The sequence below is a fragment of the Eptesicus fuscus genome, chromosome 1 (assembly GCF_027574615.1).
Source record: "Eptesicus fuscus isolate TK198812 chromosome 1, DD_ASM_mEF_20220401, whole genome shotgun sequence".
In the NCBI taxonomy this organism is placed as follows: Eukaryota; Metazoa; Chordata; class Mammalia; order Chiroptera; family Vespertilionidae; genus Eptesicus; species Eptesicus fuscus.
In genome coordinates, this window is record NC_072473.1 from 135,131,263 (window position 1) to 135,158,214 (window position 26,952).

The 26,952-nt window shown below is 56.6% G+C and overlaps 1 protein-coding gene across 3 annotated transcripts; it reads left to right on the forward strand.

Annotated features, from left to right (window-relative positions):
* Positions 1 to 274: 274 nt before the first annotated feature.
* BCOR (BCL6 corepressor) lies at positions 275 to 21,812 on the forward strand. 3 transcript variants are annotated; one of them, XM_054714481.1, is made up of 14 exons: positions 275 to 374; positions 1,612 to 1,690; positions 2,581 to 5,424; positions 6,069 to 6,122; positions 6,587 to 6,773; positions 10,989 to 11,249; positions 11,445 to 11,789; positions 12,270 to 12,595; positions 12,844 to 13,098; positions 17,116 to 17,282; positions 18,255 to 18,400; positions 18,779 to 18,856; positions 19,043 to 19,199; positions 20,671 to 21,812. In XM_054714481.1, the coding sequence occupies exons 1-14, from the start codon at positions 289 to 291 to the stop codon at positions 20,960 to 20,962; spliced, it is 5,277 nt and encodes a 1,758-aa protein (XP_054570456.1). In that variant the 5' UTR covers positions 275 to 288; the 3' UTR covers positions 20,963 to 21,812. The 3 variants fall into 3 exon arrangements, with proteins under 3 accessions (XP_054570456.1, XP_054570463.1, XP_054570470.1); XM_054714488.1 differs by having other exon boundaries at positions 11,547 to 11,789; XM_054714495.1 differs by lacking the exon at positions 6,069 to 6,122 and having other exon boundaries at positions 11,547 to 11,789.
* Positions 21,813 to 26,952: the final 5,140 nt, after the last annotated feature.

Consider the following 26,952-nt stretch of genomic DNA (forward strand, 5'->3'; position numbering starts at 1 on the left):
TGCGCCCAGACAGGAGGGCGGCCCGCGGGCCGGGAGGGGCTGCACCCTGGCTGGGGTGAGGTAGAGCTTGAACCCTCTCGCGTCCCCGGACCCTTGGGTGTGCTGTGTGCCATCCGCAGCCCCTCCGCCACCGGCTGCCTCCCCGAGCCTGCGCTCTGCGGGGATTGCCTAGAAAGAGGGCTTCTCTCGTTTCCTGTTTGGCTCTTTACTCACCCTCCTGGGATTTTGTTTTGTTTTGTTTTAAACAGACTAGACGCCTGAAGAAAAGCTGCCATCCAAGAGGGCGACATGCTTTCTGCAACCCCCCTGTATGGGAACGTGCACAGCTGGATGAGCAGCGAGCGGGTCCGCATGTGCGGGATCAACGAAGACAGGTGAGCGCCCGGCTGGGCGGACGGGATGGGTGGGCCGCGCGCTGGTCCCCGCTGCCCCGGAGCCAGCCCAGGCCTCGCCTTCGCCCAGCCACGTGGGCCCGAAAGGGGTGGGGGGGAAGATCTGCCTCGCTGGCGGCGCCTTGATTTACAGTTTTACCAGGCAACCCGGCTCAGCGAAGCATCGCCGCCCTTTAAAAGATTAGCCCCTAAAGCGGCCTTTCAGTGCACTTTCGTTCTTAATTTATTATTTCATATTTATGAAGGAGAATTAATCCCAGTGTATATGCTGCTTTAACTCGAAATGTCAGGAGTGCGGGCCCAGGTGGATCGGCATTCGATGTGCTTTTAGAACAAATAGTTTGCTCAGTAATAACTGGGGAGACGGCCACCCTTCACTTCGGTTCAGCTTCGCGTCTCCTGTTGGCTCCTGGGTTCAGTCAGCTGACGGCTTTGTCAGCCTCCTAATGAGTGATTTTGGGGTGTGGGGTAGAGACATGTAAGCAGATGATCGAAGCTGGTTTTCGGGGTAATGATGAAACTCCCCTGCTGCTTGTCAGCGGTTCTATCCTGGGGGTTGGGAACTTGGCACCGGGCGCTTGCCTTATCGATGCTCCCTGATAACAAGTCCCAGGGCAGCCGCCGCCGCCTGGCACAGACACGGGCTTCCTCTGGAGCCGGGAGCAGCTGACATTTGATGATATTAGTGTTTATCCCTCGTCGTTTTGATAAAGGCAATCAAATATGGCTTCATCATCACCATGGAAACCAGTTTCGGAGGACGTGGGACCTAACTTTGGGGAAAAGTTTGGAGAGCCTGCCCCTGTGGGTGACGCGGCAGTGGTCGCCGTGGCCGGTACACTCCAGCCGCCTGTCCCCTGCTCTGGGCTTTGACCTGTGTGCTCCTGTGTGTCCTCACGGAGAGCTCATAAGGGTCACCTCAGACAGGTCGGCCTGCTTGGCAGCTCTGCAGAGAAGATTGTGCTGGGGGAATGGCTGTGCTTCATGTTCCGCTTACCCACCTCGGGGCGTGTTTGTGATCCTGCACCCCTGTTGTCCTGCCTTTGTTTCCCCGCTCCAGTTCGATCCCCATTTGGGGACAACTTGCGGCATGGGCCATGGGGGAGGAGTGTTTTTCAGGGCAATTGAGAAACAATGGCGTTATTAGGAACTGGTCTTTTCCGTGAGTGATGGCTTAAGTGAGGAATGCTTTCATGAAGTCGTGTGTCCTTTCACATAGGAAAATTCCTGTAAATGACGGTGACGCTTCAAAGGCCAGACTGGAACTGAGGGAAGAAAATCCCTTGAACCACAACGTGGTAAGGAGATGAATGGCTTCTGTTGATGTGCTATCTGAGTCGCAGTGATCTGTAATCAATCGTGCATGCATTTGCATACCATTAAAGGGCTTGGGTGGGGGCGGAGCCTGGGGTTTCAGGGCAGGGCTGAGCAGAAAGCCTCTGGGAGCCGCAGGACTGGGCCCTCGCCTCATCCCCCCCCCCCCCTCGGGTCCGTGGCCAAACGCTCCTTGCGGCATGCTTGCCATTCAGGCCCACGTCCCCGAGCCTGGTGGCTGCATGCCACCGCAGTGCTCCCGGACGGACAGGTTGCCAGCCTCCGAGTAGACCCTCAGGGTTTCCGTTTCCAGTAAAACGTGAAACGCACGAGCTTCTCAGATGCCAGGGACAGGAAGTCAAGAGATGCAACCGCAGTTTGACCCCCGGCCTCGTTATTGATTTAGAAATGAGACATCGAAAGTCCTCCGCTGAAGATTGTTTCTTGTTATGTTAAATAGCGTCCAGGAAAGACCCAGTGAACACGGCCCCGCCCCCACCCAACAGGCCACGGAGGGTTAGTCTGAGTTCTGGACCCCGTGAAGGCGCTGAGAGGCGTGGAGTTAGTGTGTCCCAGTTGCGGCAGCGTGTTTTTTTGCTGAGAAGGTGAATTTCCCCGAGTTAATAGGTGACTGATCATGTGTGGGCCTCGAGTCTAAAGGGATTGACATTTTCTGGGCTTTCAGGATCCTAGTGCAACCGGCAGCAAAGGGTTCTGGATGAGGGGGGAGGGGGCCGGAGACCCTGGAACCCTTTCCCCCTCCCCCCTTCCTGCTCAGACGTGGAGGCAGCTGGTGTGTTCCTGAGCAGTTCCTCCCGGGGACGGTCGGGCTGCCTACAGGAATGTCGCAGTAACACCCGTGTTCTTCCGCCAGGTGGACGCGACCACTGCCCATCGGATCGATGGCCTGACGGCGCTGAGCATGGACCGCACTGGCCTCATTCGGGAAGGGCTGCGGGTCCCGGGCAACATCGTGTACTCCAGCCTCTGCGGCCTGGGCTCCGAGAAGGGCCGCGAGGCTGCCGCCGGCTCCCTCGGCGGGCTTGGGTTTTCCTCCGAAAGAAACCCAGAGGTGCAGTTCAAACCCAACACCCCCGAGACGGTGGAGGCCTCCGCCGTCTCAGGAAAAGCCCCCAATGGCTTCAGCGCCATCTACAAGACGCCCCCCGGAATACAAAAAGGCGCGGTGCCCCCGGCAGAGGCGCTGGGCTTGGACCGGCCGGCCGGCGACAAGCAGAGCCCCCTCAACATCAACGGTGCTAGCTACCTGCGGCTGCCCTGGGTGAACCCCTACATGGAGGGGGCCACGCCAGCCATCTACCCCTTCCTGGACTCGCCAAACAAGTACCCCCTGAACATGTACAAGGCCTTGCTACCTCAGCAGTCCTACAGCCTGGCCCAGCCGCTCTACTCCCCGGTCTGCACCAACGGGGAGCGATTCCTCTACCTGCCGCCGCCCCACTACGTCAGCCCCCACATCCCCTCGTCCCTGGCTTCGCCCATGAGGCTCTCGACGCCTTCGGCCTCCCCGGCCATCCCCCCGCTGGTCCACTGCGCCGACAAGAGCCTGCCCTGGAAGATGGGCGTCAACCCTGGGAACCCCGTCGATTCCCACGCCTACCCCCACATCCAGAACAGCAAGCAGCCCCGGGTGCCGGCCGCCAAGCCGGTCAGCAGCGGCCTGCCCGGGGACGCGGCGCTCCTGCTGCCGCCCTCGCCGCGGCCTTCGCCCCGAGTCCACCTGCCCTCGCAGCCCACGGTGGACACCTACTCGGAGTTCCACAAGCATTATGCCCGGATCTCCACGTCGCCCTCCATCGCCCTGTCCAAGCCATACATGACGGTCAGCGGAGACTTCCCCGTGGCCCGGCTCGCCAAGTACCCGAAGGCGGCAGAGGGGGCCGACAGCGCGCCGCCGGTGCCCGGGCACCCTCGGAAAGCGGCGGGTCAGGACAGGAAAGACGGGGGCTCCCCTCCTCTCCTGGAGAAGCAGACGATTACCAAAGACGTCACCGATAAGCCGCTGGACTTGTCGTCCAAGGTGGTGGACGCAGATGCGTCCAAGGCCGAGCACCTGAAGAAGATGGCCCCCACGGTGCTGGTCCACAGCAGAGCCGCGAGCGGCCTCGTGCTGGCCGGGGCCGAGATGCCCAAGGAGACCTTATCCCCTCCGGGGGGCGGCTGCGCCATCTACAGATCCGAGATCATCAGCACGGCGCCCTCGTCCTGGGTGGTGCCCGGGCCCAGCCCCAGCGAGGAGAGCAACGGCAAGGGGCTGCCGCTCAAAAACAAGGCCCTGGACTGGGCCATCCCGCAGCAGCGCAGCTCCTCGTGCCCGCGCATGGGTGGCACGGACACCGTGGTCACCAACGTCTCGGGGGCGGTGTCCAGCGCGGGCCGCCCGGCCTCCGCGTCACCGGCCCCCAATGCCAACGCCAACGCCAACGCCGATGGCAGCAAGACCAGCAGGGGCTCCGTGGACACCACGCCGTCCGTCATCCAGCACGTGGGCCAGCCCCAGACCGCGCCCGCCAAGCACGGCGGGGCCGGCAGCAAGGGCGCCAAAGCCGGCAACCCGGACCCGAGCTTCAAAGCGAGCGAGAACGGCCTCCCGCCCAGCTCCATCTTCCTCTCTCCCAACGAGGCGTTCAGGTCCCCCCCCATCCCCTACCCCAGGAGCTACCTCCCCTACCCGGCGCCCGAGGGCATTGCTATCAGCCCCCTCTCCTTACACGGCAAGGGACCTGTCTACCCTCACCCGGTTCTGCTGCCCAACGGCAGTCTCTTTCCCGGGCACCTGGCCCCCAAGCCCGGCCTGCCCTATGGGCTGCCCACCGGCCGGCCGGAGTTCGTGACCTACCAGGACGCGCTGGGGCTGGGCATGGTGCATCCCATGCTGATCCCTCACACGCCCATAGAGATCGCGAAGGAGGAGAAGCCGGACAGGAGGTCCCGGTCCCACGAGAGAGGCCGCTACGAGGACCTGACCCTCCGGAGCCGCTTCTCCGAGATGCTGGAAGGCAGCAGCGCCAAGTTACACCCCGATGTTCCCACCGACAAGACCCCGAAGCCCAGCCCCGGCTGGAGTCAGAGCAAAACCGTCATCAAGAGCGACAAGCTCGTCTACGTGGACCTCCTTCGGGAAGAGGCAGACACTAAACCTGACACCACCGTGTCCAAACCCGCCTTTGCAGCCGACGGCATCGGCCAGACCGCGGAGCCCGCCAAGCCCCCGGCCGACCCGGCCCTGCAGTCGCACCGCGACTTCCTGGCCCTGAGAGAGGAGCTGGGGCGGATCAGCGACTTCCACGAAGCCTACGCCTTCAAACAGGCCCCGGGCCAGTCCGTCTTCGGCTTGAGCAAGGACAGCGTTGCAGCGGGCGCCACCAAGGAGGGCCTGGGGGTGCCCGTCTCCACCCCGTTCCTGGAGCCCCCACTCGGGAGCGAGGGCCCTGCTGTAACTTTTGGGAAAACCCAAGAGGACCCCAAACCATTTTGTGTGGGCGGTGCCCCACCCAGTGTGGACGTCACCCCCACCTATACCAAAGATGGAGCTGATGAGGCAGAATCGGATGGCAAAGTGCTGAAACCGAAGCCATCGAAGCTGGCCAAGAGAATCGCCAACTCCGCTGGTTACGTGGGTGACAGATTCAAGTGTGTCACCACCGAACTGTACGCAGATTCCAGCCAGCTGAGCCGGGAGCAGCGGGCACTGCAGGTGAGCCCCACCCCCGAATCTCAGTGACTTGACCAGTTGTCAGCTTTTTAATGTGTAAAGGGACGGGGGGCGGGGGGGGGGAGCTGGTAGGGCAGGAGTGGTTATGGAGCTTATGGTAATTTAAATGTATGGAAGGTGGCCAGTTAGGGGACGTGAGGGGTGGCACTGAGGAGGTGCGTGTGCCTGGTTATTTTCAGTTATTCTGTAGATTTTGAGAACTCCACTCAAATGCTGAGAAAAGGAAGTTAATGATTGTGAAGGCTATGTAGACTGCATGACGTTTACCTATCGGTTGCTTTAATTTCTCTGCCGTTGCTGTACGTTAACCAGTATGCCTAGAAGCGCTGCTTAGAACGCCTTACGCGCTCCTCGGTGGGGTGTGCAGCAGCCGCATGTCTGTGGGATGCGTGCAATTTTTTTCACCAAAGAAAGAAAAGCTCGCTTAAAGGGATAGAGGATGTGTTTAACTTGCTAGTGAATGATAGATGTTGTATAGGAATTTCCTTAAGATATTTTACTTTTAATTAAAAGATAAATAAAGCCAAATTGTTTTTGCAATGTTAAGAGAAAAAATTTAGTTTATGCTTATAAAAATGGATGAAGTTATCTAAATGATCCATTGAGTGCCCATTTTAATTACATAGATGGAAGGATTACAAGAGGACAGTATTTTATGTCTACCCGCTGCTTACTGTGAGGTCAGTTCTTCAAATTTTTATTACTAGAATCTTCCATAAACCTTTTGAGTTAAATTTCATTTCCGAATACCAAGGGAAGTTTGTGGGCCATGGTCGTCTTTATTCATTGTGCACTTTTTCTTTTCTGTTGTGTTTTTGTTTTGTTTTCTTTGCGTTGTGTTTTGTTCTGTTTTATTTACCTTCAAGAGAGAATGTCTGTCTCTATGCAGTAGTGTATGTATGGATATACATACACAGCGCATACGTATCTATACATATGGCTTTATGAATAAAGAATGTGTGACTACATATAGATCCTCTTAAATTTTTATCTGTTAAATTTTAAAATATCTCAGTTGTATCATAAATTGTGGTTGGTTTTGGGCAAACTTTTCTTTGAAAATACTTTCCTTTAAGGTAAGGCAAATGAAATAGCTTTTATGGTAAGGTGTTGTTTTTTTTTTCCATCTTCGTTCTCTTTCCAGCGTGCAATGATGCGCTTCTCAGAGTTGGAGATGAAAGAGAGAGAAGGTGGCCACCCAGCAACCAAAGACTCCGAGGTGTGCAAGTTCAGCCCTGCAGAGTGGGAAAGCCTGAAAGGAAGTCAGGACAAAAAGCCAAAGTTGGTCGCCCTGGAGGAGGCCATTGCTGACCAGAATGACAGTGAGAGATGTAAGTGACCCCGAGTGGCTCGTGTGTGGGACCGCGTGGTGAGCCTTTTGAGCACCGTGGCGTCCAGGAATGAGGCACCTGTGGAAGACTGTTTCCTGTAGTCGGTAGCCGTCTAGTTAGTACAACATAGCAGAGGAACGGCAGCGGAGACTGAGTGTAAGGTGTGGCGCATGTATGTTCTTTTTTGTAGCAGCAGAATGATACTTCTGGGCAGAGGTGGCTCCCAGCACCGCAGGGACAGTCTGGTCTGGAGTACAGAGGACTGGGGATGAGCAGGCTCCTTTTCTGGGGCGGGTGTGCTTGTCATCATTGGGAGGCGACAGTGCAGTGCAAGGACACCGTGTACATGAAGGACTTCTTCCCACTAGACAGCGTTTCATGTTTTGGAGGCAAAATGTGGAGAGAAAGCTCGCGCTTTCCCCCAGCCACTCTTCAGTCCCAACAGCTGGTCCCCTTTGGGGTTTGCTCACCTGACTTCTCTGCCCGATGCGTTGGTGGTGGGGAATTAGGGCATTTTGAGAGAGTGGGTGCAAACCCCCCCGCGCCCCAAGACAGGATAGTCTGGGATGATGGGTGCGATGGGGAGCTCTGTGCCATTGAATGTCATAGGTTTGCCATTCCTCCGCACACTTGGTTCATCGGCGCCTGATGGGGTTTGGGAGGATTTGTGGCCCGGGAGAGCTCACCCTTGGGGCCAGCAGCCGCCTGTGGCCGGGGTTCTGAGGAGGCCACACCGGGACCAATGTGTCCTACGTTCGTCCAGGAGAAGGGCGCCGCAGTGGCTGGTCAGGGGCCTTACCTGAGCGGCAGGGGTTCTGGATGCACCTGAAGTGCAGGTGTCCTTGTTCCTGGCGGAAGCGGGCAAGGCCGGCTCACGGGCAGGTGCTTCTTTGAAGAAGGGAGAAGCCCTCTGGGTGGATGGCGAGGGAGGCTGGGAGGAGTGGGAATGGCCACTGGGGAAGGCAGCAGTTCTCTTCTCGTGAGAGCGCTGTGGCTGAGAGCCAAGCTCTGAGCACGTCGGGGCTGGAGCAGGCAGGGGTCAGAAAGGGGGTGCAGGAGCTTCTAAGATGGTGGGTGCAGCGTGCGCGGAGGGGCTGGCTCAGGGAAGGTGAATGAACTTGAAACACAATGGCCAGGATTTTCACTCATTCTTTGCGAGGGAGGCGGCTGAGTGAGGTTTTCATTTTAGACGTTCAACCGATGAGTCAGGAGACGCCTCAGCCTTGGCCGTTTATGAATAGAAACCATCAGTGGCATTTGGAGGATGGGGGGGGGGCGGGGGGAGGAGGCATGCGTCCATCTCGCCGCGAATGTGGAATGACGTCTCCTTGGCCAGCCCTTCGGCTGACGCAGCCCCGGGACCTGCTCGGTGGCAGCGCCTGGGCAGGAGCGGGAGGAGGCGGGGGTCAAAGGGCCTCCCAGAACTTCTTGCGGGGAAACTTGTCTCTGGCCGCGCACCTGCGGGTCCGGGAAACGGCTTTGAGCTGGGAGCAGAGAGGGCCGCGTGTTAACAAGCTTCGCCTCTGCCGGGAGAGGAGGGACTCGGCCAAGGGCAGCCTTCCCACCTCGTGCAGGGCTCACTGGGCCTGGCTCACCAGCGGTGAGGGTGCTTTGTTGCCACGGTGACTTGTAAATGTTGCCATGGCAATGCTGCTGCGAAATAATGCTATGGCATAACAATGATAAATTATGGGATGTACGTGCTGAGTCATATGACCAGGCTGCAGGCGTGCAATAAGTGTTAAACCACAAACAACGCGGCCGCATCACATCTGCTTGACACCGAGTAGCCCAGTGCTCATGGCTTCCCGCTTGCAGAAGGGCCGAGAGCAGCTCTCTGCACGGCTCCCCTGCCCTCGGGGCGAGCCTGTGGCTTGTGGTTGGAGAGGCTCGTGTCGGAGCTCCAAGGCGGTGCGCAGGAATGCGACCTGGAGCCTCGGCCCCGAGCTGGTGGCCATGCGTGTGTCCTGCGGGTTATTCCTGGCCTCGGTGAGGTCGCGGAGCCAGCGGGGAATTGGGCTCTTTGCCTGAGAGAGAGGCCTAGAGGATGGGGAAGGGTGGATGCGCTTAGTTTAGGAAAAGATCCTTGTACGAAATGGGGAAGAAAGCAATTGAAGTTTATGTGTGTGTGTGGGGGGGATGTCGGTGAGCCCCGGCTTTAGGAATGGGGGTTCCTGAGGACAGTTCAGGAGGAGCCACAGTCATCACCCTGCAGGGCCCCTGGGGACAGGGCCGGGGTGGCCTGCCGGGAAGCGCCACTCTGGCCGTGCGGGAGGCTGGACGGGACAGGCTCGCCTGGTAGGGGCTGTTGTCCGGCGAAGAGCAGGGAGACCAGGGCCCCAGTCACTCCTGCTGCCCGTGAAAGCAGGCATCGCCAGGCCTCCAGGTGGCTGGCTGCGGCGGCCAAGGCCAGGTCTGCGCGGTGGGAAGTCACTGCGCTGCTGGGAAGTTGGCCGAGAGGGTGAAGATGTGGGAAGAGGCCGCTGCGGGCGGGGCTGGGACTGTCCGTGCTCGGGTCCCTGTGCCTGCGGCGGAAAGGTAGGGTGTGGAGTGGCTCTCAGTCTGCTCAGGGGCCAGTGCAGGTGTGGGCGGGGGTGACGGGCAGAGCACCCCATTCTGGGCAGGGCCCATGCAGGCCAGGCCACTGCCTGACTGTGGCCTTGGAAGGCGTGTGTCATCACCCTGTCACCTCTGCCTTCCAGCCACCTGGTTTGAACATCTTTCCTATCTAAGGGGGGAGGGGTAGGCACACTTTAAAATTGTACGTGTACCGTTTCCCACGGGCCCCAGGCCCTCCCCGGGGCTCCTGGGATGGCTGAGCGGACCAGCCAGGTGGAGTGGCGTGACTAGCAGGGCTCATGTCCTTAAATGTCGTACATCTGGGGCTGCGGTGCCACCTGGGCGGAGAGGCTTGGTGTCCTTTTGTGGGCGCCATCTCTCCCGGCTGCCCCGGGGCGGGGGGCCTGTTAGTGAAGCCCACCCGGGAGGCGGCTGGCGGTAACGTCCCCACTTTACAGCTGCGGGGGGGCCGGCTGTAAAGCGGGGATGTTCCTGCGGAGCGGCTGAGAGGGTCGCGGAGCACAGAGAGTCGCAGCCGCGCTGCGGGGCCGGGGATGGGGGTGAGCTGTGGCTCCCCGCGCTGCCCACCAATCCTTCGCAAGAGGAGACGCGGCTCCCACTGCCCCACCTACGGGGCCCGGCGTTAGAGCCCAGGCTAGCCAAGGCCAGGATGACACTTGTCCCCACAACTGACTGCCACTGAACCCCGGGAATTGCCCCCAAGAGAAGGCTGAGCGGGGACCAGCAGGGCTGGTCAGCATGGAGGTGACACTGGAGCGGTCAGCGGGTGACAAGTGTGTTGATCTCGCCCGGAAATGGATCTGGGTGACGCACAGGTCCATTGGGGGAGCACCCGAACATCACCGTGTGGTTTGGGACTTGTGTGTGTGAGAAAAACTGAGAACAGCCAAGTAGCCGGGGAGCCGCCTCGTAGGGAGGCCCCAAGTGGGCGCCACGTGGAGCAGAAAGAGCAGAAGCGAGCAGCTCAGCCAGCGCGGGCCTCGTGTGCAGAGGGGGGGCCTGGCGGAGAGAGGGGTGGCATCCTGCCTTGGGAAGGTCCTTAGATGCCTGCATGTGAGGGACGCCACGGAGGAGTGCCAGGCGGGGCGACTGCGTCCTGTGGGTGTGCATGGCAGTGCTGAGGGCCAGATCTCGGGCGGGGGGGGGGGGTTGGATTTCCTTCTGGACAGGACATGGGAGCAGCTCCTTGGTGCAGCGATGCGCTCCCCCCTCCCCCTGAGGTGTGTGTGAGAGAGAACAGAGGGGAGGGATCAGGTTGAGTTCCCTGACATTGAACTTGACCCTGTGTGTGGGCCACACCCCTCCTCTCAGTGCCCTTGGTCTCCCAGCCTCCCCGGTCCCCAACACGCCCCCATCCCTCTTCCTTCATCTCCCCTGTTACCCAGAGAGGGGTGGCTATGGCTGTGGCCATGGCCATGGCCATGGCCTGGTTGGATCTTGCTTTGGGGTCACCCATCCTCTGTGAGAAAAGACCCTGATCGCCATCGAGGGTGACCAACTGGGATGTAGCAGGTGGGGACTCTTTCATCACGTGCCCCATTTCCGGTCACAGAGGGCCTGCCCGCTCCCCAGTCCTGCTCTCTCGCGGTGACCTGGGGGGCCTTCATTTCGGTGTCACTGTCCCCCCTCCCCCAGGTGAATACGGTGTTGGCAACAAGCACGACCCCTTCGAGCCCCCGGAGAACAAGGAGCTGCCCCTGGAGTCGTACTTTGTGGACAGGCAGCCGGTGAGCGAGCCGCCCGGCGAGCAGGCCGCCGCCGACGTGCCGGGCAGCCCGGCCCTGCAGCTGGACCGGAAGCGCAAAGCCTCGGGTGACAGCCCCCACGCCGAGGCCCCTGGAGAGGAGCTGCCGGAGGACCCGCTGCTGAAAGCCAAGCGCAGGCGGGTCTCCAAAGGTGAGCGCGGGCGGCGGCTGCCTGCGGAGCGGCCCCGGGGCGTCACGGGGTGGTGCAGTGGTTGCTTCTGGCGCTGCCCAGAGGCAGAGCTAGTGGCCCCCCCCTCCCCTCCCCCACCCCCGGTAGTGATGGGTAAGACAGTGGTTCCCCCTCCCGGGGGGCTTTTTGATTAATTTGTAGTTATTTCTCCATTAGATGACTGGCCTGAGAGGGAAATGACAAACAGTTCCTCTAACCACTTAGAAGACCCACATTGTAATGAGCTGACCAACCTGAAGGTGTGCATTGAATTAACAGGGCTGCATCCTAAAAAGCAACGCCACTTGCTGCACCTTAGAGAACAGTGGGAGCAGCAGGTGTCGGCAGCTGAGAGCAAACCTGGCCGGCAGGGCAGGAAGGAAGTGACCCAGGCCAGTCAGCCTGAGGCCACTGCCCAGGGCAATAGCCTCTCCGAAGAGAAGCCTGGCAGGAAAAGGGCAGAGACCAAAGGCAACAGAAGCTGGGCGGAGGAGGCCCTCAAGTCCAGTGACAATGAACAAGGTGAGCAGAGGCCACCCTGGGACTGCCCTCCCCGCTCCTGGACCGGGGGGGGGGGGGGGGAGGGCCCTCGAGGGGGACCTGAGTGACGTAGGGAGTTCTTTCCTGATGTCCTTCCAGCCCCCGTACTTCCTTCTGGAATGTACCGTGAGGAGCACAGCTGAGAGGAGGCAGCTGGACTTCCTGGGTTGCTCCTCACCGGGGAGGTCCCCGGGCCCCTTGGGGTGGGAGCCAGAGCGTCCCCCAGACGGGCTTCTGCCCTTCGGTCCCGGCCCCTGGAGAAACTCACCAGTGTTTTGTGGGTTAACCTATTTGACGGCTGAATGTGGGCTAATTAAAATATTAATGCTTCGAGAAGGGAATTGGTATATCTTTAAAACCCGAAGCCGCTCTAGCGAGGGGCGCTAACAATGGGCTTTTCTCCGCACCGGCTGCCGCTCGGTAACGCCCGCGTCTCCCCCCTCTCGCCCCCGCCGCCTCCAGGTCTGCCCGTGTTCGCCGCCTCTCCGCCCATGAAGGGCCTTTCATCCGCCACCGCGAGCGGCAAAAGGCAGACGCCGCCAAGCTGCACGCCAGCCTCCAGGCCGCCGGCCAAACATCCGAAAATTAAAGAAAACCCGAAGACAGATGTGCTGTGCACGGACGAGGAGGAGGACTGCCAGGCCGCGCTGCTGCAGAAGTACACCGACGGCGGCGGCGAGAAGCCGTCCGGGAAGCGGCTGTGCAAGACCAAGCATCTGCTCCCGCCAGAGCCGCGCCGCGGCCTGCCGCTGCCCGGGGACTACTACGTGGACAACGCCGATGGCAAGGTACCGCCGCCCCCCGCCGGCCCCTGGGCCTGGGGACACCTGCTTCTGGGGACAAAGCTTTCCTGTGCCCGGACTCCGTGCCCAGGGTCACTCCCCCATCGTGGGGGGCGTTGTTCTGGGTGGTAGTGAAGTTTCAAAGCAGTGAGAACGAAATCCCTGCCCCGGCACCCCTCCCCCAAACGAAAGCGGGGAAGAGGCCGTGCAGCGCCGCCTGCCTCACACGTGTGCGCTGCCCGCTTCTGTGACAGGTGACCGTCAGGCGAGTCCGGAAGCGGCCCGAGTCCAGTTCTGACTACGATCTGTCACCGGCTAAGCAGGACCAGAAGCCCTTTGACCGTTTGCAGCAACTGCTGCCGGCGTCACAGTCCGCCCAGCTGCCTCGCTCCAGCTCCCCTCCCGAGGCCACGCAGTCGCGCCCCATGCCCCCCGAGGCGCGGAGACTTATTGTCAACAAGAACGCGGGCGAGACCCTCCTGCAGCGCGCGGCCCGCCTGGGCTACGAGGTCAGTGGCCCTGGGGCCCTGGGTCCCCCAACCCCCGGCCGCTGCCCCTGACGGTGGGGGAGGGGGTGGGAGCGGCGCCAGGTGGGGTGGCCCGTGGGATGTTGGAGTCGCCGGCTCCTTTGCCGTCTCTCTCTGGTGGCCTGTTCCGTCGCGGTGTGAAAAGAAAGACCTGTGATGTTCAGGCCGTGTCCAGGCACGCAGGCTGCCTGGCATCCTTCCATCCCGCTCACTTATCTCTGATATGAAATCTGACATAACCCAGGGCTTGGCGACTGGGGGAATTTTAATGAGCCCTTTTGGATTCTGATTAGCAAGGGGGAGAGAAGTTGCTGGCTCTGTTTTGGGTTGCGGGCAGGAAATGTCTGTGCAGATAGGGGGTGGGGGAGACCTGAGAATCCAAGGGCTGAGGATGAGGGGAACTCGGGTTTTGCCCCAAAGTCCCTGCCCTCACCCCACACCCCCATCTGGCCTGCCCTCTATCGCTGCAGCAATATACAAAGCAAGATACTGTCTGGGGTTCTGAGCCCGTATGACCCAGACTCACTCATTTCCCCCTTCCCACCTCTTCCCGTGGTGATCACTAACGTTATCCCGCTCTCAGATGAGGAAACGGCCCCAGAGGGGTTAAATGACAACTTGTACAGGTAGCGAGTGATCCCCCAGTCTGGCTCCAGAGCCCTGCCCCTCCCCCGCCTCCCGCCCCTCCCCCACCCCTCTCTCCCAGGCCGGCTGGGCTCGCACTGGAATTGCCCTTTGCACAGCTAACCTCTGGGAGATAGATGGCTCCCTCTGCCCCAGCGGCTCCCCCACCACGCCTGTCAGTTGAAATTGTGATGTAATAGCCCACAGGGCAAAGGCATTTTTTTAATGCTGGCATCAGCCCTCTGGGAGTTGAATGGGGAAAATAAAATGCGGCTCAGCAAGCGGCGAGAGGAGGTGTGGATCGGCTCCGGTGGTAGGCCCTGGTGGCTAAGGGCCGCACGGTTTGCCTGCAGCTCTGGCTCCCACAGCCCGGCTCCCAAGGCGCAGGGAGCCCTTCCTGGTGGGGCTGCCTCGGCCCCGGGCCCCCGAGACATGACTGCGGGGGAAGCCTTGGGAAACGGTGCTTTCTCCGTTGGTTGCTGGTTGTATGTGCTTTGTTTTCGCCAACATGTCCGTGGGTGAGAGAAGACTTGTGTCTCCAGCACACACTGGGCGTGGGGGGAGGGGAGGGGAGGCAGGAGGTCAGCCTGCTCCACGTGTGTGGATTTTGGGGTTCCTGGCCTTACCTTTGATCTTGGCATTGTTCCCACCAGTCTCCCTTCGGGACCAGAGACCTCAAGAGGCCCTTGTTGGCCTCTCCATGGAGCTTGCGTTTGGGTTTTGTAGAGCCGGTGGGTCGGAGGCTTGGGCGACCATGCTTTGGGGGCTACGAGGCCTTGGGTGGCTCCTGAAACCTTGGGAATGTTTACGTCCGACAGCTGCTCCCATACGTAAACTGCGCAGGTCGCTGCTTTTGGTGTTGAGCATTTCACTGCTGGGCGAACGATTTCAACTTTGAACCCAACTTTCGAGGATTTCTTTAGGCAGAATTGACGTCAGGACGGCAGCTGGTCAGGAGATGTGGCAATGGGAACCTTTGAAAGTTGCCGGACAATTTGCTTAACCCGGTAGAGGTGTCGCCGGGACGCCCAGGGCAGGGAGGGCTTTCCTGGAGTTAGCCTTTCCCGTCCTTGCTTTCCGCTGAAGGGCCAGGTGCCGTCCAAGGCCGCCCGAGCTTTACGTCCTGCTCGGCGGGTTCCTGGGCTTGGGGAACACCCTCTGTGTTAAACAGACGGCTGGCGCGGCCACAGACGCTCAGACCTTCCCTCCCAGTTCAGGCTGCTGGTTCTTGGGCTAAAAGGCCAATGTGCAACCACATGCTTGTGCGTTTAGTGGTGATGGTTAAATTTTCTATGAATTGAATAAATCATGTTTTTTAAAAAGTTAATGAGGCATTTAATTAATTAACAATGTCGGGTTTATGGCCTTTATGGTTACATTTTGTGGTTAATGGCATTCGGCTTATAGCCGCTTCACACAGAACTGTCCAACGAAAACAGTGTGATTTTGTTTGGGAATGGGTGGGCTGCCGGCAAGCGCTCCCATTTCGAGGGCAGAAAAGAAACCAAGAAGCGTATTGGGCGGACAGGCTTGGCTGGCCTCTTGGCCATTCCTCCGGCTGTTGGGGACAGCGCTTGCCATCCATTTAGAGGCCGGCGCCCTCCCGGCCAGGGAAGGTAGTCAGCCCACTTGACCCTGACAGAGGGCCTGCGGGAGCTCGTCACGGCCGGGTTGCGACCCTCTCACTGGGGCCCTCTGGGGCCTTTTGAAGCTTCCCAGCTGCCCAGCTCCCAAAAGCCCCGAGTTCTAGCTCCAGGACTGCATGTTCATTGAACTTGGGGTTTAACTTCTCTGGACTTCGGTTTCCCCAAGTGGTGAATGAGAACAGTGCCATCTTCCCTTCCTGGCACGTCGTGGGTTACTGTGGCATGTCATGGGACAACAGAAGGCATGCCCGTTTGGGGAAACGAGGAGTGCTGTGTACATAGCGACAGCAACGTGGCTGCGTTAGGACAGCCCGCGGCAGAACGGCTGGCCTGGCTGTGGGTTACTCCCGCCTCCTGCCACCCGCCCGGGAAGGAGTTGACTTGCCCGGCGGCTCTGCTGCCCTTTCATTTCTGGGTGCCCTCCGATCAGCCCTGGCAGCGACGCGGGTTTCCAGGTGAGGGCCGTAATTGTCAGAGCAAATAAAGCCCGGGTGACAGGCCACCAGACAGGCCACCGGGCCCCGGGGAAATTGATCTGTGCACAGCAGTCAGTGGCGCTCAGACCTGATCCCAGACCACGTGACGGGGCCTCTCCCCGGCGGGGCACACAGCTCATTAGCTTGCAGCCGTCCGCTCCAGCCTGGCTGGGGAGGACCTGCTAAAAGAGCAGCGGCTTCATGCGGTATCCTGGATACCGGGGCTCGGGGCAGGTGGCCTGGGAGCCCAGAGGATTGTGGGCTTGCTGGCAGGTTAGGATCTGAAGGGAGAGCGCGTCTGTGGGCACGCCTTGTCCCTTCCTCTTGCTTTTGGAAGGGAGCTGCCGCACTGACCTGAAGCCGCAGGGCACCGCGGGCCGCGTCCGCCAGCACGCAGCCTTCGCTTCTCATGTGGAACATTCTGGTTCGCTCCCAAGTGGTGGGTCACCTTTGATTGACATGTCCTGGAAAGGGCATAGCGGAGTTGTCATGGAGAGGCCTGCTGTGACCCACGCGGCCCCCCCCCCCCCGACCCAGTGGAGCATGCGTCGGGCCATCTGCTGGGCGTGGCGGGTAGGAAAAGAGTCCAGCGTGTTTGTGTGTTTGAAAACTTCCTTCGTCGGGGCAGTGATAATGAAACCTGGAGTCAAGGGCGAGTCTGGTGCATGCTATTCACACAGAACACCCTCTGAGAAAGGGCCAGCGTCTGGTATCTCAGTCCCTGTCGTTCGCTGAAGTAAACATGAAAAGGCTATTCATTCAGCCCCAAGTGGGGTTCAGGGTGAGGCAAAATGGGGGAGGGGGTGTGTGTGCGAAGCATTTTGTGTCATTTCTTGACGACGCATGTGATGCACAGACAGAGCCTCCCTCTCACTCTGCTCAACATATGAACAGGAGCGTGTGCGCCGCGGGCTGTCCTTGTCCAGGTGTCATCTAAGAGATTAGAAGCGGGACACCTCTGTCCCCAAGCCCTGGCCCGAGGCCTCAGCTAGCTGATGGCTTCCTCCCGCCGCCTTGAGAGCCTCCGTGACTCTCCTGTCTCAGGAGGAAGTGGACACTGGGAGAAATTCAAGGGTAACTTGCCCAGGGCCGGGCTGCTGGTTTCATGGACAGTCACCAGCCTGCAGGGTCCAGAGGACACTGTCTCCATCACAGGGATGGGTGCCTTGGGAAGCGGGCACTGTGCGATGAGGCCAGGCTTCCAGGGTGCATTGTGGGGCGCTCTGACGGCGGCCCCCCCTCGCTCCCCGCAGGAGGTGGTCCTGTACTGCTTGGAGAATAAGATTTGTGACGTGAACCACCGTGACAATGCCGGATACTGTGCCCTGCACGAAGCCTGCGCCAGGGGGTGGCTGAACATTGTGCGACACCTTCTTGAATACGGTGCTGACGTCAACTGCAGTGCCCAGGACGGAACCAGGTCAGTTGCGGGGCTTGGTGTGAGCCTGGCCCTGCGGGGCACAGGCCGTATCTTTCTGGGCACATGGGAAACCCCTGGAGGAAAGCTGGAGAGTGACATGGAAGCGCATTGATGGTGAAATCCACCAGACCTTTCTGGCAGATTTAGGTAGAGCTTCCAAAGTTTGCAATGTTGCCCCGGACAAAAGTCTGAAAATGTCGAGCCTGCCTGAGTAATCGGAGGTGTTGCCCTTTAAGACCCCATACTTTTCATCAGCATCTATTGAATTACAGCATTTAAAATATCCGGGAGCCGACAGTCCCAGAATCCAAACAGGGCCACTGCCGCTGGCTTGGTGTAAGATCTGCCCGGGCCACACACATCCATAGCCCGCGCACCCTGTCCTTGACCTTGGTTCATGGGGTGCTGCTGAGAGCAGCAAAAGCGAAATGTGTTTGGTGGTTCACGGTTTCCAAATAGCATTTCCCATTCGTGGACACTGGTGAGAGGGCCCTGCACCTTCTGGTTGTTTTTTTTTAAAAAAAACGGAGTAGGCTTTTTTATTTGTTATTATTTATTTGTTTATTTTATTGCTATCAAAGAGGGAGGGAGAGAGGGAGAAACATCCATGATGAGAGAGAATCATGGATCGGCTGCCTCCTGCCCGCCCCACACTGGGACTGAGCTCACAACTCAGGCATGCGCCCTGAGCGGGAATCCAACCGTGACCTTTTGATTCATAGGTCAACGCTCACCCACTGAGCCACGCCGGCCGGGCTGGGCTTTTTTTTATAACGTTTTCATTTTGCCTTGTGTTCCTCCTTAGGCCTTGGATGAGGTACATTTGCATTTGAGAATTAGGCCTGGAATAGTAGGCACGTTGCTTGACCTTGGGCCAGTCCCTGCCTCAGTTTCCCTGTCTGGAATGTCAGTGGCAGCCCACTTGTCAGGATTGTTAGAGGCGGGAGCTGACCCTCTGCCCGTGTCCCCCAGGCCCCTCCACGATGCAGTCGAGAACGACCACCTGGCGATCGTCCGCCTGCTCCTCTCCTATGGTGCTGACCCCACTTTGGCTACGTACTCAGGTAGAACCATCATGAAGATGACGCACAGCGAACTCATGGAAAGGTTTCTAACAGGTACGACCAAGTTCACGCGCGGAACTCGTTCAAACCCCGGGATGGGGATTTCCCGTGCTCCTGGCCACACGCTCAGAGGGTCCCCCCTCATTTACCTCGTGTACTTACTGGGTCACGCAGTGTCACGTTAGTTTCGGAAAGAACAGATACGGGATCCAGAGAGGAGGTGCCAGCTTTATTTTGGCCTGTGAGGGCGGAAAAAATTCTTAGCTCGCCCGGCTAGCTTTTCCGATGAGGGCGAGGGGGGACCCGTCCCTGGTCGGGAGGGGGCGGGCAGGGAACGGTGTGGGAGAGGATGCGCCCTGGGTGGACTGGGGGGGAGGTGCCCCCAGCCTCCCGCACCCGGTCCTCACCGCGGCTTTCCCTCTTTCCCTCCAGACTATCTGAAAGACCTGCAGGGCCGCAGCGACGAGGACTCCAGCAGCTTCTGGGACTTTTACGGCAGCTCCGTGTGCGGTGAGCAGCCTCGCTCTCTGGTTCCGTGGGCAGCGCGTGCCCTTCAGGCCATTTCTCTGCCAGGGGTGCGGGTGCGGGTGCCACAAGCGGGGCTCGCTGGGAAAGAGTGTTGGGGTCCTTCTCTGATCGGACACCGTCTGGCCGTGCTGATGCCATTCTCTCGCTCCGTTGTTCGCCCTCCATCAGAGCCGGATGATGAGAGTGGATATGACGTGTTGGCGAACCCCCCGGGGCCGGAGGACCTGCAGGAGGATGACGAGGCCAGCAGTGATGTGTTCGAGTTTGAGTTTGCAGAAAGCCCCCTCTTACCGTGTTACAACGTCCAAGTGTCGGTCGCTCAGGGGTGAGCATGGCTGTTGTGTGCTTGGGGACGGGCTCAGCTGCTCTTGGGAGGGTGGGAGTTAGAAATCCCCTGAAACAGAGCCGGGTGGGTGGGGGAGGGGATTCCAAAGTGTCTGTCACATTCGCAAAATGCAGATCTTTCCCCGGTGGCGGGGCACGGGGGGGGGGGGGGGGGCACAGCATGGTTGGTAACTGCCCTCTTCAGAATACGCCCCCAGAGCACAGCCAGCATGGCTCAGGGGTTGAGCATCGACCTGTGAACCAGGAGGCCACGGTTCGATTCCCGGTCAGGGCACAGGCCCGGGTTGGGGGCTCCATCCCCAGTGTGGGGCGTGCAGGAGGCAGCCGATCCATGGTTCTCATCATGGATGTTTCTATCTCCCTTCCTCTCTGAAATCAATGAAATATTTTTTTTAAAAAAAGAATACACCCCTAGAGCTCAAAGGACATGGAAATCAGTGACTGGAAGTTGACACTGTTGGATCCTTCAGTCACTAAGCTCTTTGGAAAGGGATCCTGATCTATACCGATGACATGTCCTTCTTGTATCTGATGAGGAACAGCGCTGTGAGGTGCCCGGGCTCTTGTGTGTCATCAGATTTGGTTAGATCCCGTCTGGCTCCCGTGGCCGGGCACTGCCCCTGTGCCCAAGGCCTGTGGCGGACCCGTGAGGAGACTGTGTTCTCTGCTGTGTGTCATGGCGCTTACTGAGTAGCACCCTCCTCGGGCCCTGGGGCGGTAAACACTGTTAGAGCCCTCAAGGGTGGCGAGGACGTGTGAGGAATGGAACACACCTTCGCAGGCGCACTGCGGGCTGGGGGCGTGGGAAAGGGAAGGAGAGCCCCCCCCCCTCTGAGTTTATGATGCTCTGTCTGTGAGGGGGAGAGAAGGGGAGGGGACATCAAAGGGGCGTCGGTGCCTGGCCCCCTCCGGTGACTAGAGCAGGGCGCTCCTTGGAGAGCGAGGCCCTGAGTCAGGTTCCGTCGGCGCCAGCGCCGGTGACGCTGCAGTTGGTGACGCGGCTCCTCCACAGCTGCCGCTCCGGCTTCTGGCTGCGCTGCCTGGTCCTCCCCGAGGGGCCTCTTTTATTTGTTTGTTCCTAATGTGTTTTTATTGATCTCACAGAGGAAGGGAGCGGGAGAGAGACAGGAACATCCGTGATGGGGGGGAGAGGGGGGGATCATGAATCAGCTGCCCCCTGCACACACCCACACACACCCCCACTGGGGGTGGAGCCCGCAACCCAGGCCTGTGCCCTTGCCTGGAATCGAACCCTGACCTCCTGGTTCCTAGGTCGACGCTCAATCACTGAGCCACGCGGGCCGGGCCCTAAGTGGCCTCTTGATAAATGGAGGTGCAGCCAGAAGGGAGTGGCAAGAACTAGATCCCCTCTTCTGGGGGGGAAGTGCTGGGGGAAGGGGTGCCCAGGCGGAGGGCGCCAGGCACTCGAACAGCTTTCCTTGCCGCCGCAGGCCTCGCAACTGGCTGCTGCTGTCGGACGTGCTGAAGAAGCTGAAGATGTCCTCGCGGATATTCCGCTGCAATTTCCCCAGCGTGGAGATCGTCACCATCGCCGAGGCCGAGTTCTACCGGCAGGTTGCGGCCAGCCTCCTGTTCTCTTGCCCCAAAGACATGGAGGCCTTTAACCCCGAGAGCAAGGAGCTCCTGGATCTGGTGGAGTTCACGGGCGAGCTGCAGAGCCTGCTGGGCTCCACCGTCGAGTGGCTGCACCCCAGCGACACGGGCTCGGACGACTACTGGTGAGCGGCCTGTACAGTGTGTCATAGTGTTAATCCTGTGCATATGTGTCATACGGCTATTTCTGTAAAGAAAGGACACTATTACATATGGAAATATCTCTTCTTTATATAAGAGAAACGGCTCCAGTCGGAAGGACTTCGCAACGTGGTTTTTGTTTCCTTTTTAAACTTTTAAGTCCGTTTTTATGAAGCTGTTGTAACGTTCCTTTACTTTTCCATGCACACACGCTTTGGGGTATGTTTGTGGTGTGTTTTTTTTTCTTGGAAGATTTGTTTCTTTGCTTTTCTTTTTTAAGGAAAAAAAAAAAAGATGAGGAAAGGGAGCGAAACACTCTGATTGAATTTCATACAAAGCTCCGACGGATGGCCGAGGCCGCAACCACGTAGTGTGGCCGCAACTGTGTGGTTGGTTTGGGGGTGAATTCGGTGATGTTGTAATTTTATGTTTTGTTTACAGAGTACCTGCTCGGGTCAGGTAAATGCTATTGGATGCAGTCCAGTGGCGTGTAATATAAATTCAAACCATATCCACACACAACAACTAATTGTATGAAACTTTTATATCCTAATTTAAAAGCTGTGAAATTAGTTTTCACGCATCAAACCGGATTGTTTATATGTTTAAACATTTTATGCTCTTATTTAAAGAAGACTTTGAGCTATTTTTTTCTGTACCCTGTAAAATATTGAAAACTAACATAATATGTTGAGGTTGCTTGAAAATGTACATAAAACTAAAATTTTCTGAATTGTGTGTTTATGTTTGAAATCTGTGTTTTAACTTTGTAAGTAAATTCTCTGCCTTTGTATTTATATTTTACAAAAATTTTCTTAAAAGGCAATAAACCTGTTGAAGAAAGGAGAACATTGAAGTATGTTGTGTCTTATATATTCCTAAAATGTCACAGATTTTTAAAAAAATCTTTATTGTTGAGAGTATTAAAGATGTTCCCCCCGCCCCCCCTCGGGCCCATTGCCCCCCTCCACCCGGTTCCACCCCACCCCATGCCTTCACCACCCTGTTGTCCGTGTCCATAGGTAAGAGCTTTGGTTAATCTCTTCCCACCCCTCCCCCACCCCCGCTGAGATTAGTCAGTCTGTTCCATACTTACATGCCTTAGCTTCTGTTTTATTTACCAGTTTATTTTGTTCATTAGATTGCTTCTTTATCTTGATTTTTAGATTCTATTGTTGATAGATCTGTATTTATTGCCATTTATTCATACTTTTTAATCTTTTTTTCTTTTCTTCTTACTCTTCCTCTTCTTAAAGAATACCCTTCAGCATTTCATGTAATACTGGTTTGGTGGTGATGAACTCCTTTAGCTTTTTCTTATCTGTGAAGCTCTTTATCTGCCCTTCAATTCTGAATGATAGCTTTGCTGGGTAGAGTAGTCTTGGTTGTAGGTTCCTGCTATTCATCACTTTGAATATTTCTTGCCACTCCCGTCTGGCCTGCATAGTTTCTGTTGAGAAATCAGCTGATAATCGTATGGGTTCTCCCTTGTAGGTAACTAACTGTTTTTCTCTTGCTGCTTTTAATATTCTCTCTTTGTCGTTTGCCCTTGGCATTTTAATTATGATGTGTCTTGGTGTGGGCCTCTTTGGATTCCTTTTGTTTGGGGTTCTGTGCGCTTCCTGGACTTGTAAGTCTATTTCTTTCACCAGGTAGGGGAAGTTTTCTGTCACTATTTCCCAGTGGCTCAGCCTCCCCAGTCACCTGAGCTGGGGGCCCTCTAAGTGCGCCCCTGTGTGGGCTGTGTGCACAGTTTTGTAGTTGAGCCTTGATTGCTGTTGGCGTCTCTGGGAGGAGTTGACCTCCAGGCCAGTTGGCTGCGAGGACCAGTTGGGACTACAGTGGGAGAGCTGCTGTGCAGGAGGGAGGCCCAGCTGTGAAGCAAGGCAGGCTGGTGCTAGAGCCGGGCCTTGGGCCTTTTGTTGGTAGGTTTGGGGCACTTGTCACCAGCTGCAGCTTGTTTGAGAGCCAGGACTGGCCATTCATATGGAAAAGCTGCTGCAAACAACTTGGGCGGGGCTGCAAGTTGGATGGGGCAGGGTCTCAGGGAATCACCGGGGCAGAGCTAACAGTGTGCTCCAGGCTGATGGGGACTCAGGTAGGGCTGCCAGTCAGCCCAGGGACAAGGAGAGCCCAGCATAGGAACAATGACCCCCTGCGAGCACCTGCGCCTTGGAGAAAGCCGCCCCTGAGCTCCTGCCCCGAGGCCAGACCGTCCAGCTCCTCCTGGGTCCCCGGCGCTGGAACTGGGAAGAACCCGGCCATGTAAGTTCATGCGCCAGCCCGTTAAGAGGAACTGCCTGGGTCTCCAGCAGCCTCCGTGTCCCTCAGCCCCAATCCCGCTGATTTTTACAGCCCGTAGTTGCGGGCACTTCTTTTCCCAGCTGTGGGACCCTGGGCTGGGGGTCTGGTGTGGGGCTGGGACCCCTTGCTCCTCCGGCAGCCTCCGCAGAGACGACCTCCCTCTTGATTAAAAAAGCGGCCCACGTGGGTGCCAGCCCAGCCCGCTCCGCACCTCTGCCCCTCCACCAGTCTCAGTGCGCTCCCTTCTTTGCTTCTCTAGTTGTGGGACTTCCATTCAGCCAGCTTCCCAGCGGTTCTGGATGGTGGTTGTTCTGTATTTTAGTTGTAATTTTGACCTGGTTGGCGGGGCGGGGGGGGGGGGGGGGGTTCGTACAGGCATTTGCCTACCCTGCCATCTTGGTTCCTCACAGGTGTTTTTTTTTAAGTGCTGTTGATGGCACAGTTCCTATGGATAACTGTAGGGCAATTGGTAGTCTCTGAACCAAAGCAGACTGGAGTGTTTCAGGGGAGATGTGCTCAGAATATGATTTGGAGTCTTATTCTGAAAGCCCAGTTTGTGGCCATATATTTGGATGTCTCAAATCCTCCCCTCCCCCCATCTTTGAAGCCCTCCTCAGGTTTCACATGCCTTTGGGCTCAATGGACTCCAGCAGTTCCATCACGGCCAACCCTTTATCTTCAGGAGTGCTTTTCCAGAAACTGGGCTTTCGTTGTGTCTTTTCTCCCTCCAGACCTCATGTTTTTTTGGTCACTTTCTGGGACAAGTACAAACTGGCATGGCCTAATAGTCCTTTGACCTCTCTGCTCCTCTTCTGCTCTTACTTCTTCCAGCAGTTTCCATATTGGGGACTGTTACTTGGCCCTCCATTTCCGTCCCACTTCCTTTAAGGTCCTCCTTAGTTGCAGAGGTTAGAAAACGGAACACTAAACTCCCTTGCAGCTAGGAATCGGTTCGGTTTGGAAGGCATCTTCCTGCTCTAGTGGCTGCGGAGGTGGTAGTGGCAACAGCATTCTGATGCCCGGATGACAACCTCGGCCTATTGCTCTTGAACCCAGTGGTTCTGCTGTGACTCCCATTCCCCTGGCTCTCCCAAAGGTTTGATAACTTGTTTCAAGTTCATTTGCGTTCAGAATGTCCTGAGCACGTCCCAGACCAGCATTGAACCCTGAGAACATCTAGGCAGAGCAGATGAAGCGGGCTCTGGGGTCAGGGACAAAGCTGTGGATATTCTGTGCTGGAAGGGAGGGTCTTGAAGTATGTGGAGGGGGAGGGGTCAGCAAACTCCCGCCTGGCAGGTGGGAAAGCCAGGCATGGCTGGGAACAGGGAACCCAGCACTGCCAGAAAGCAGTGTGTGGCATGAGCAAGGGAACCCCTTTTGGGGGAGAGTTGGGGTACCAAATGAAGCTTGGGGTGCACAGAACACAAAAGGCAGCTGACAAGTAAGTGGTTTTGGTCTATTAATTTTTCTGATTATAAAAAAAATACTTCTTTTTTTTTAAAGCCCAAGCATTTTAGACATGCAGGCTCTTTGCCATCCCAAGGCAGCCTTTCCTCCCACCCCCCACCCCACTGCAGAGTTAAAACCACTGGGGATCGTTGGCAGTGGAGTGATGGAGAGAATGAAATAAATAACAAGCCCAGTAAAATGGACTTGCAGAAATGATGTGAGCAACTTGGTCAGGAACCAGATTGTTTGAGATGGGAGACAGGAAGAAAAGGATACATAGTTTCCTTCTGTTTACCCAGGGAATGGGGAGTTAGGCATACACGGTGTACCGGTTACTAATGTGGCTTTTGTAATCAAAGAAAACACGATAATTTCAAGAGAAACATCAAAAGTGCTTTATTCAAAGTAATGTCCATCGCTAGCTACACATTTCCCCCATCTTTCAGGTAATTTGTGGATTCCGCCCCAATAGAACTTTTCTTGTTTTGAGGCAGACCATTCAGAGACCCAATTTTCCACTTCTTCGTACGTTTTGAAGTGCTGCTCAGAAAGTGCAGGTGCCATCGATCAGAACAAGTGGTCATCTGAAGGAGCAAGGTCTGGTGAATACGGCGGGTGGGTTAATACTTCCCAGATAAGATCTTTTAACGTGTCTTTAACTGGTTTTGAAGGGTGTGATGGTGCGTCATCATGAAGCAAAATTACTTTGCCGTGTCTTCTGGCACATTCTGGTTGTTTCATGATCAAAGTGTGGTTCAAATCGATTATTTGTTGTCAGTAGTGATCGGTATTAATGGTTTCACCTGGTTTTAGAAGCTCATAATACACCACACCTTCCTGATCCCACCAAACGCATAGCATTGTCTTCTTTCCGAAGCGATTTGGCCTTGCAGTCGATGTTGATGGTTGACCTGGATCAACCTATGATTTTGTGCGTTTGGGATTCTCAAAATAAATCCACTTTTCATCACCAGTCACAATTCGATGTAAAAAAGACTTTCTTTCATGCCGTTGAAGCAACGTTTTACTGATGACTTTTCGGTTTTCCATTTGTCTTTCATTCAGTTGATATGGCACCCATTTTCCTTCCTTTAAAATCTTTCCCATTGCTTGTAAACGATCGGAAATTGTTTGCTGAGCAACGTTTAATCTTTATATGTATACACACACACACACACACACACACACACACACACACACACACACTGAGTGGCCAGATTATTATGCGTTCACAGATCATAATAATCTGGCCACTCAGTGTATATCAACGTATGTGTAACTCCATCTAGTGAAAAAAATCCGCATTATTAACCGGTACACCTGGTAAACATCTATCTGCTTTAAAAATCCCCTCTGGGGAGAGAACAGGCTGCAGGGGGGAGGGATGAAAGTGCGTCGTATAAAGATAAACCGGAAGCAATGCCTAGGAATCAAAAAGGAAAATGAAACAAACCCGGGAACTATTCCTACGGACTAAAAACACAATAAATTGATTACCTAACCCCTAGTGGGTTTACCCTAAGCAAACACATGAAGTTGTTCTCAGTCATCTCATCCTTGTGCTGAAACTGTCCTTTTTGTGTTGTGAGATCAAGCAAAAGTAGTCGGTATTGTTGAGAGCTGGGATTTGGGGCATGGGAGGAAGGAAATGCGGATGTAACATTGCTGAGGCTGGATAGAGATTGTGGCGCTGACCTTGAATTAGGAGAGAAGTATGGGAGCTTCCGCGTTGGTGACCATGGGGAGATTCAGGGCGAGTGGGGTGCCAGGAGAGGGCATGGGGCCCTCACTTCTTCCCCTCTTCCAGCTGGTTGTTCCCGAGCTTTATCTCTTTATGAGAAACCGGTGATCTGGTGAGTTAAAGGTAAGACTGAACTGATGGTGAATTTTATCTTAAAAAGTGTTCCCTAGTTCTGTCCACTGAAAAGGCTTAGAAACAATGACCACTGGAAATGAGCACCACTAGCTCTCAGACTGTGGTTTCTACACACCTTTTCCCACTAAAAAGAACTGAGGTTCCTTTGAGAAATCGTGGATTCCAGTTGAAGAGGGAGAGAGTTTGAGGGGAGTATGGATATACACAAGCTGACTGGGCAGCCAGCTGGCGAAGCCCCGACTGGATAAACATGGGCTGCTCTGAGCATCAGTGAGGGTGACTGCAACGAAGCTGAGTAACAAGAAATACAAACACAAAAGTTGCTTCAAATCCATGAGTTCATAAAGAT

Excerpts from the sequence above, each read along its gene's own strand:
- BCOR (XM_054714481.1), top strand. The coding sequence starts at position 289 with ATGCTTTCTGCAACCCCCCTGTATGGGAACGTGCACAGCTGGATGAGC. Across the intron at positions 6,123-6,586 it reads TACCCGCTGCTTACTGTGAG|CGTGCAATGATGCGCTTCTC; the intron begins GTCAGTTCTTCA and ends TTCTCTTTCCAG. Across the intron at positions 17,283-18,254 it reads AGTGCCCAGGACGGAACCAG|GCCCCTCCACGATGCAGTCG; the intron begins GTCAGTTGCGGG and ends CGTGTCCCCCAG.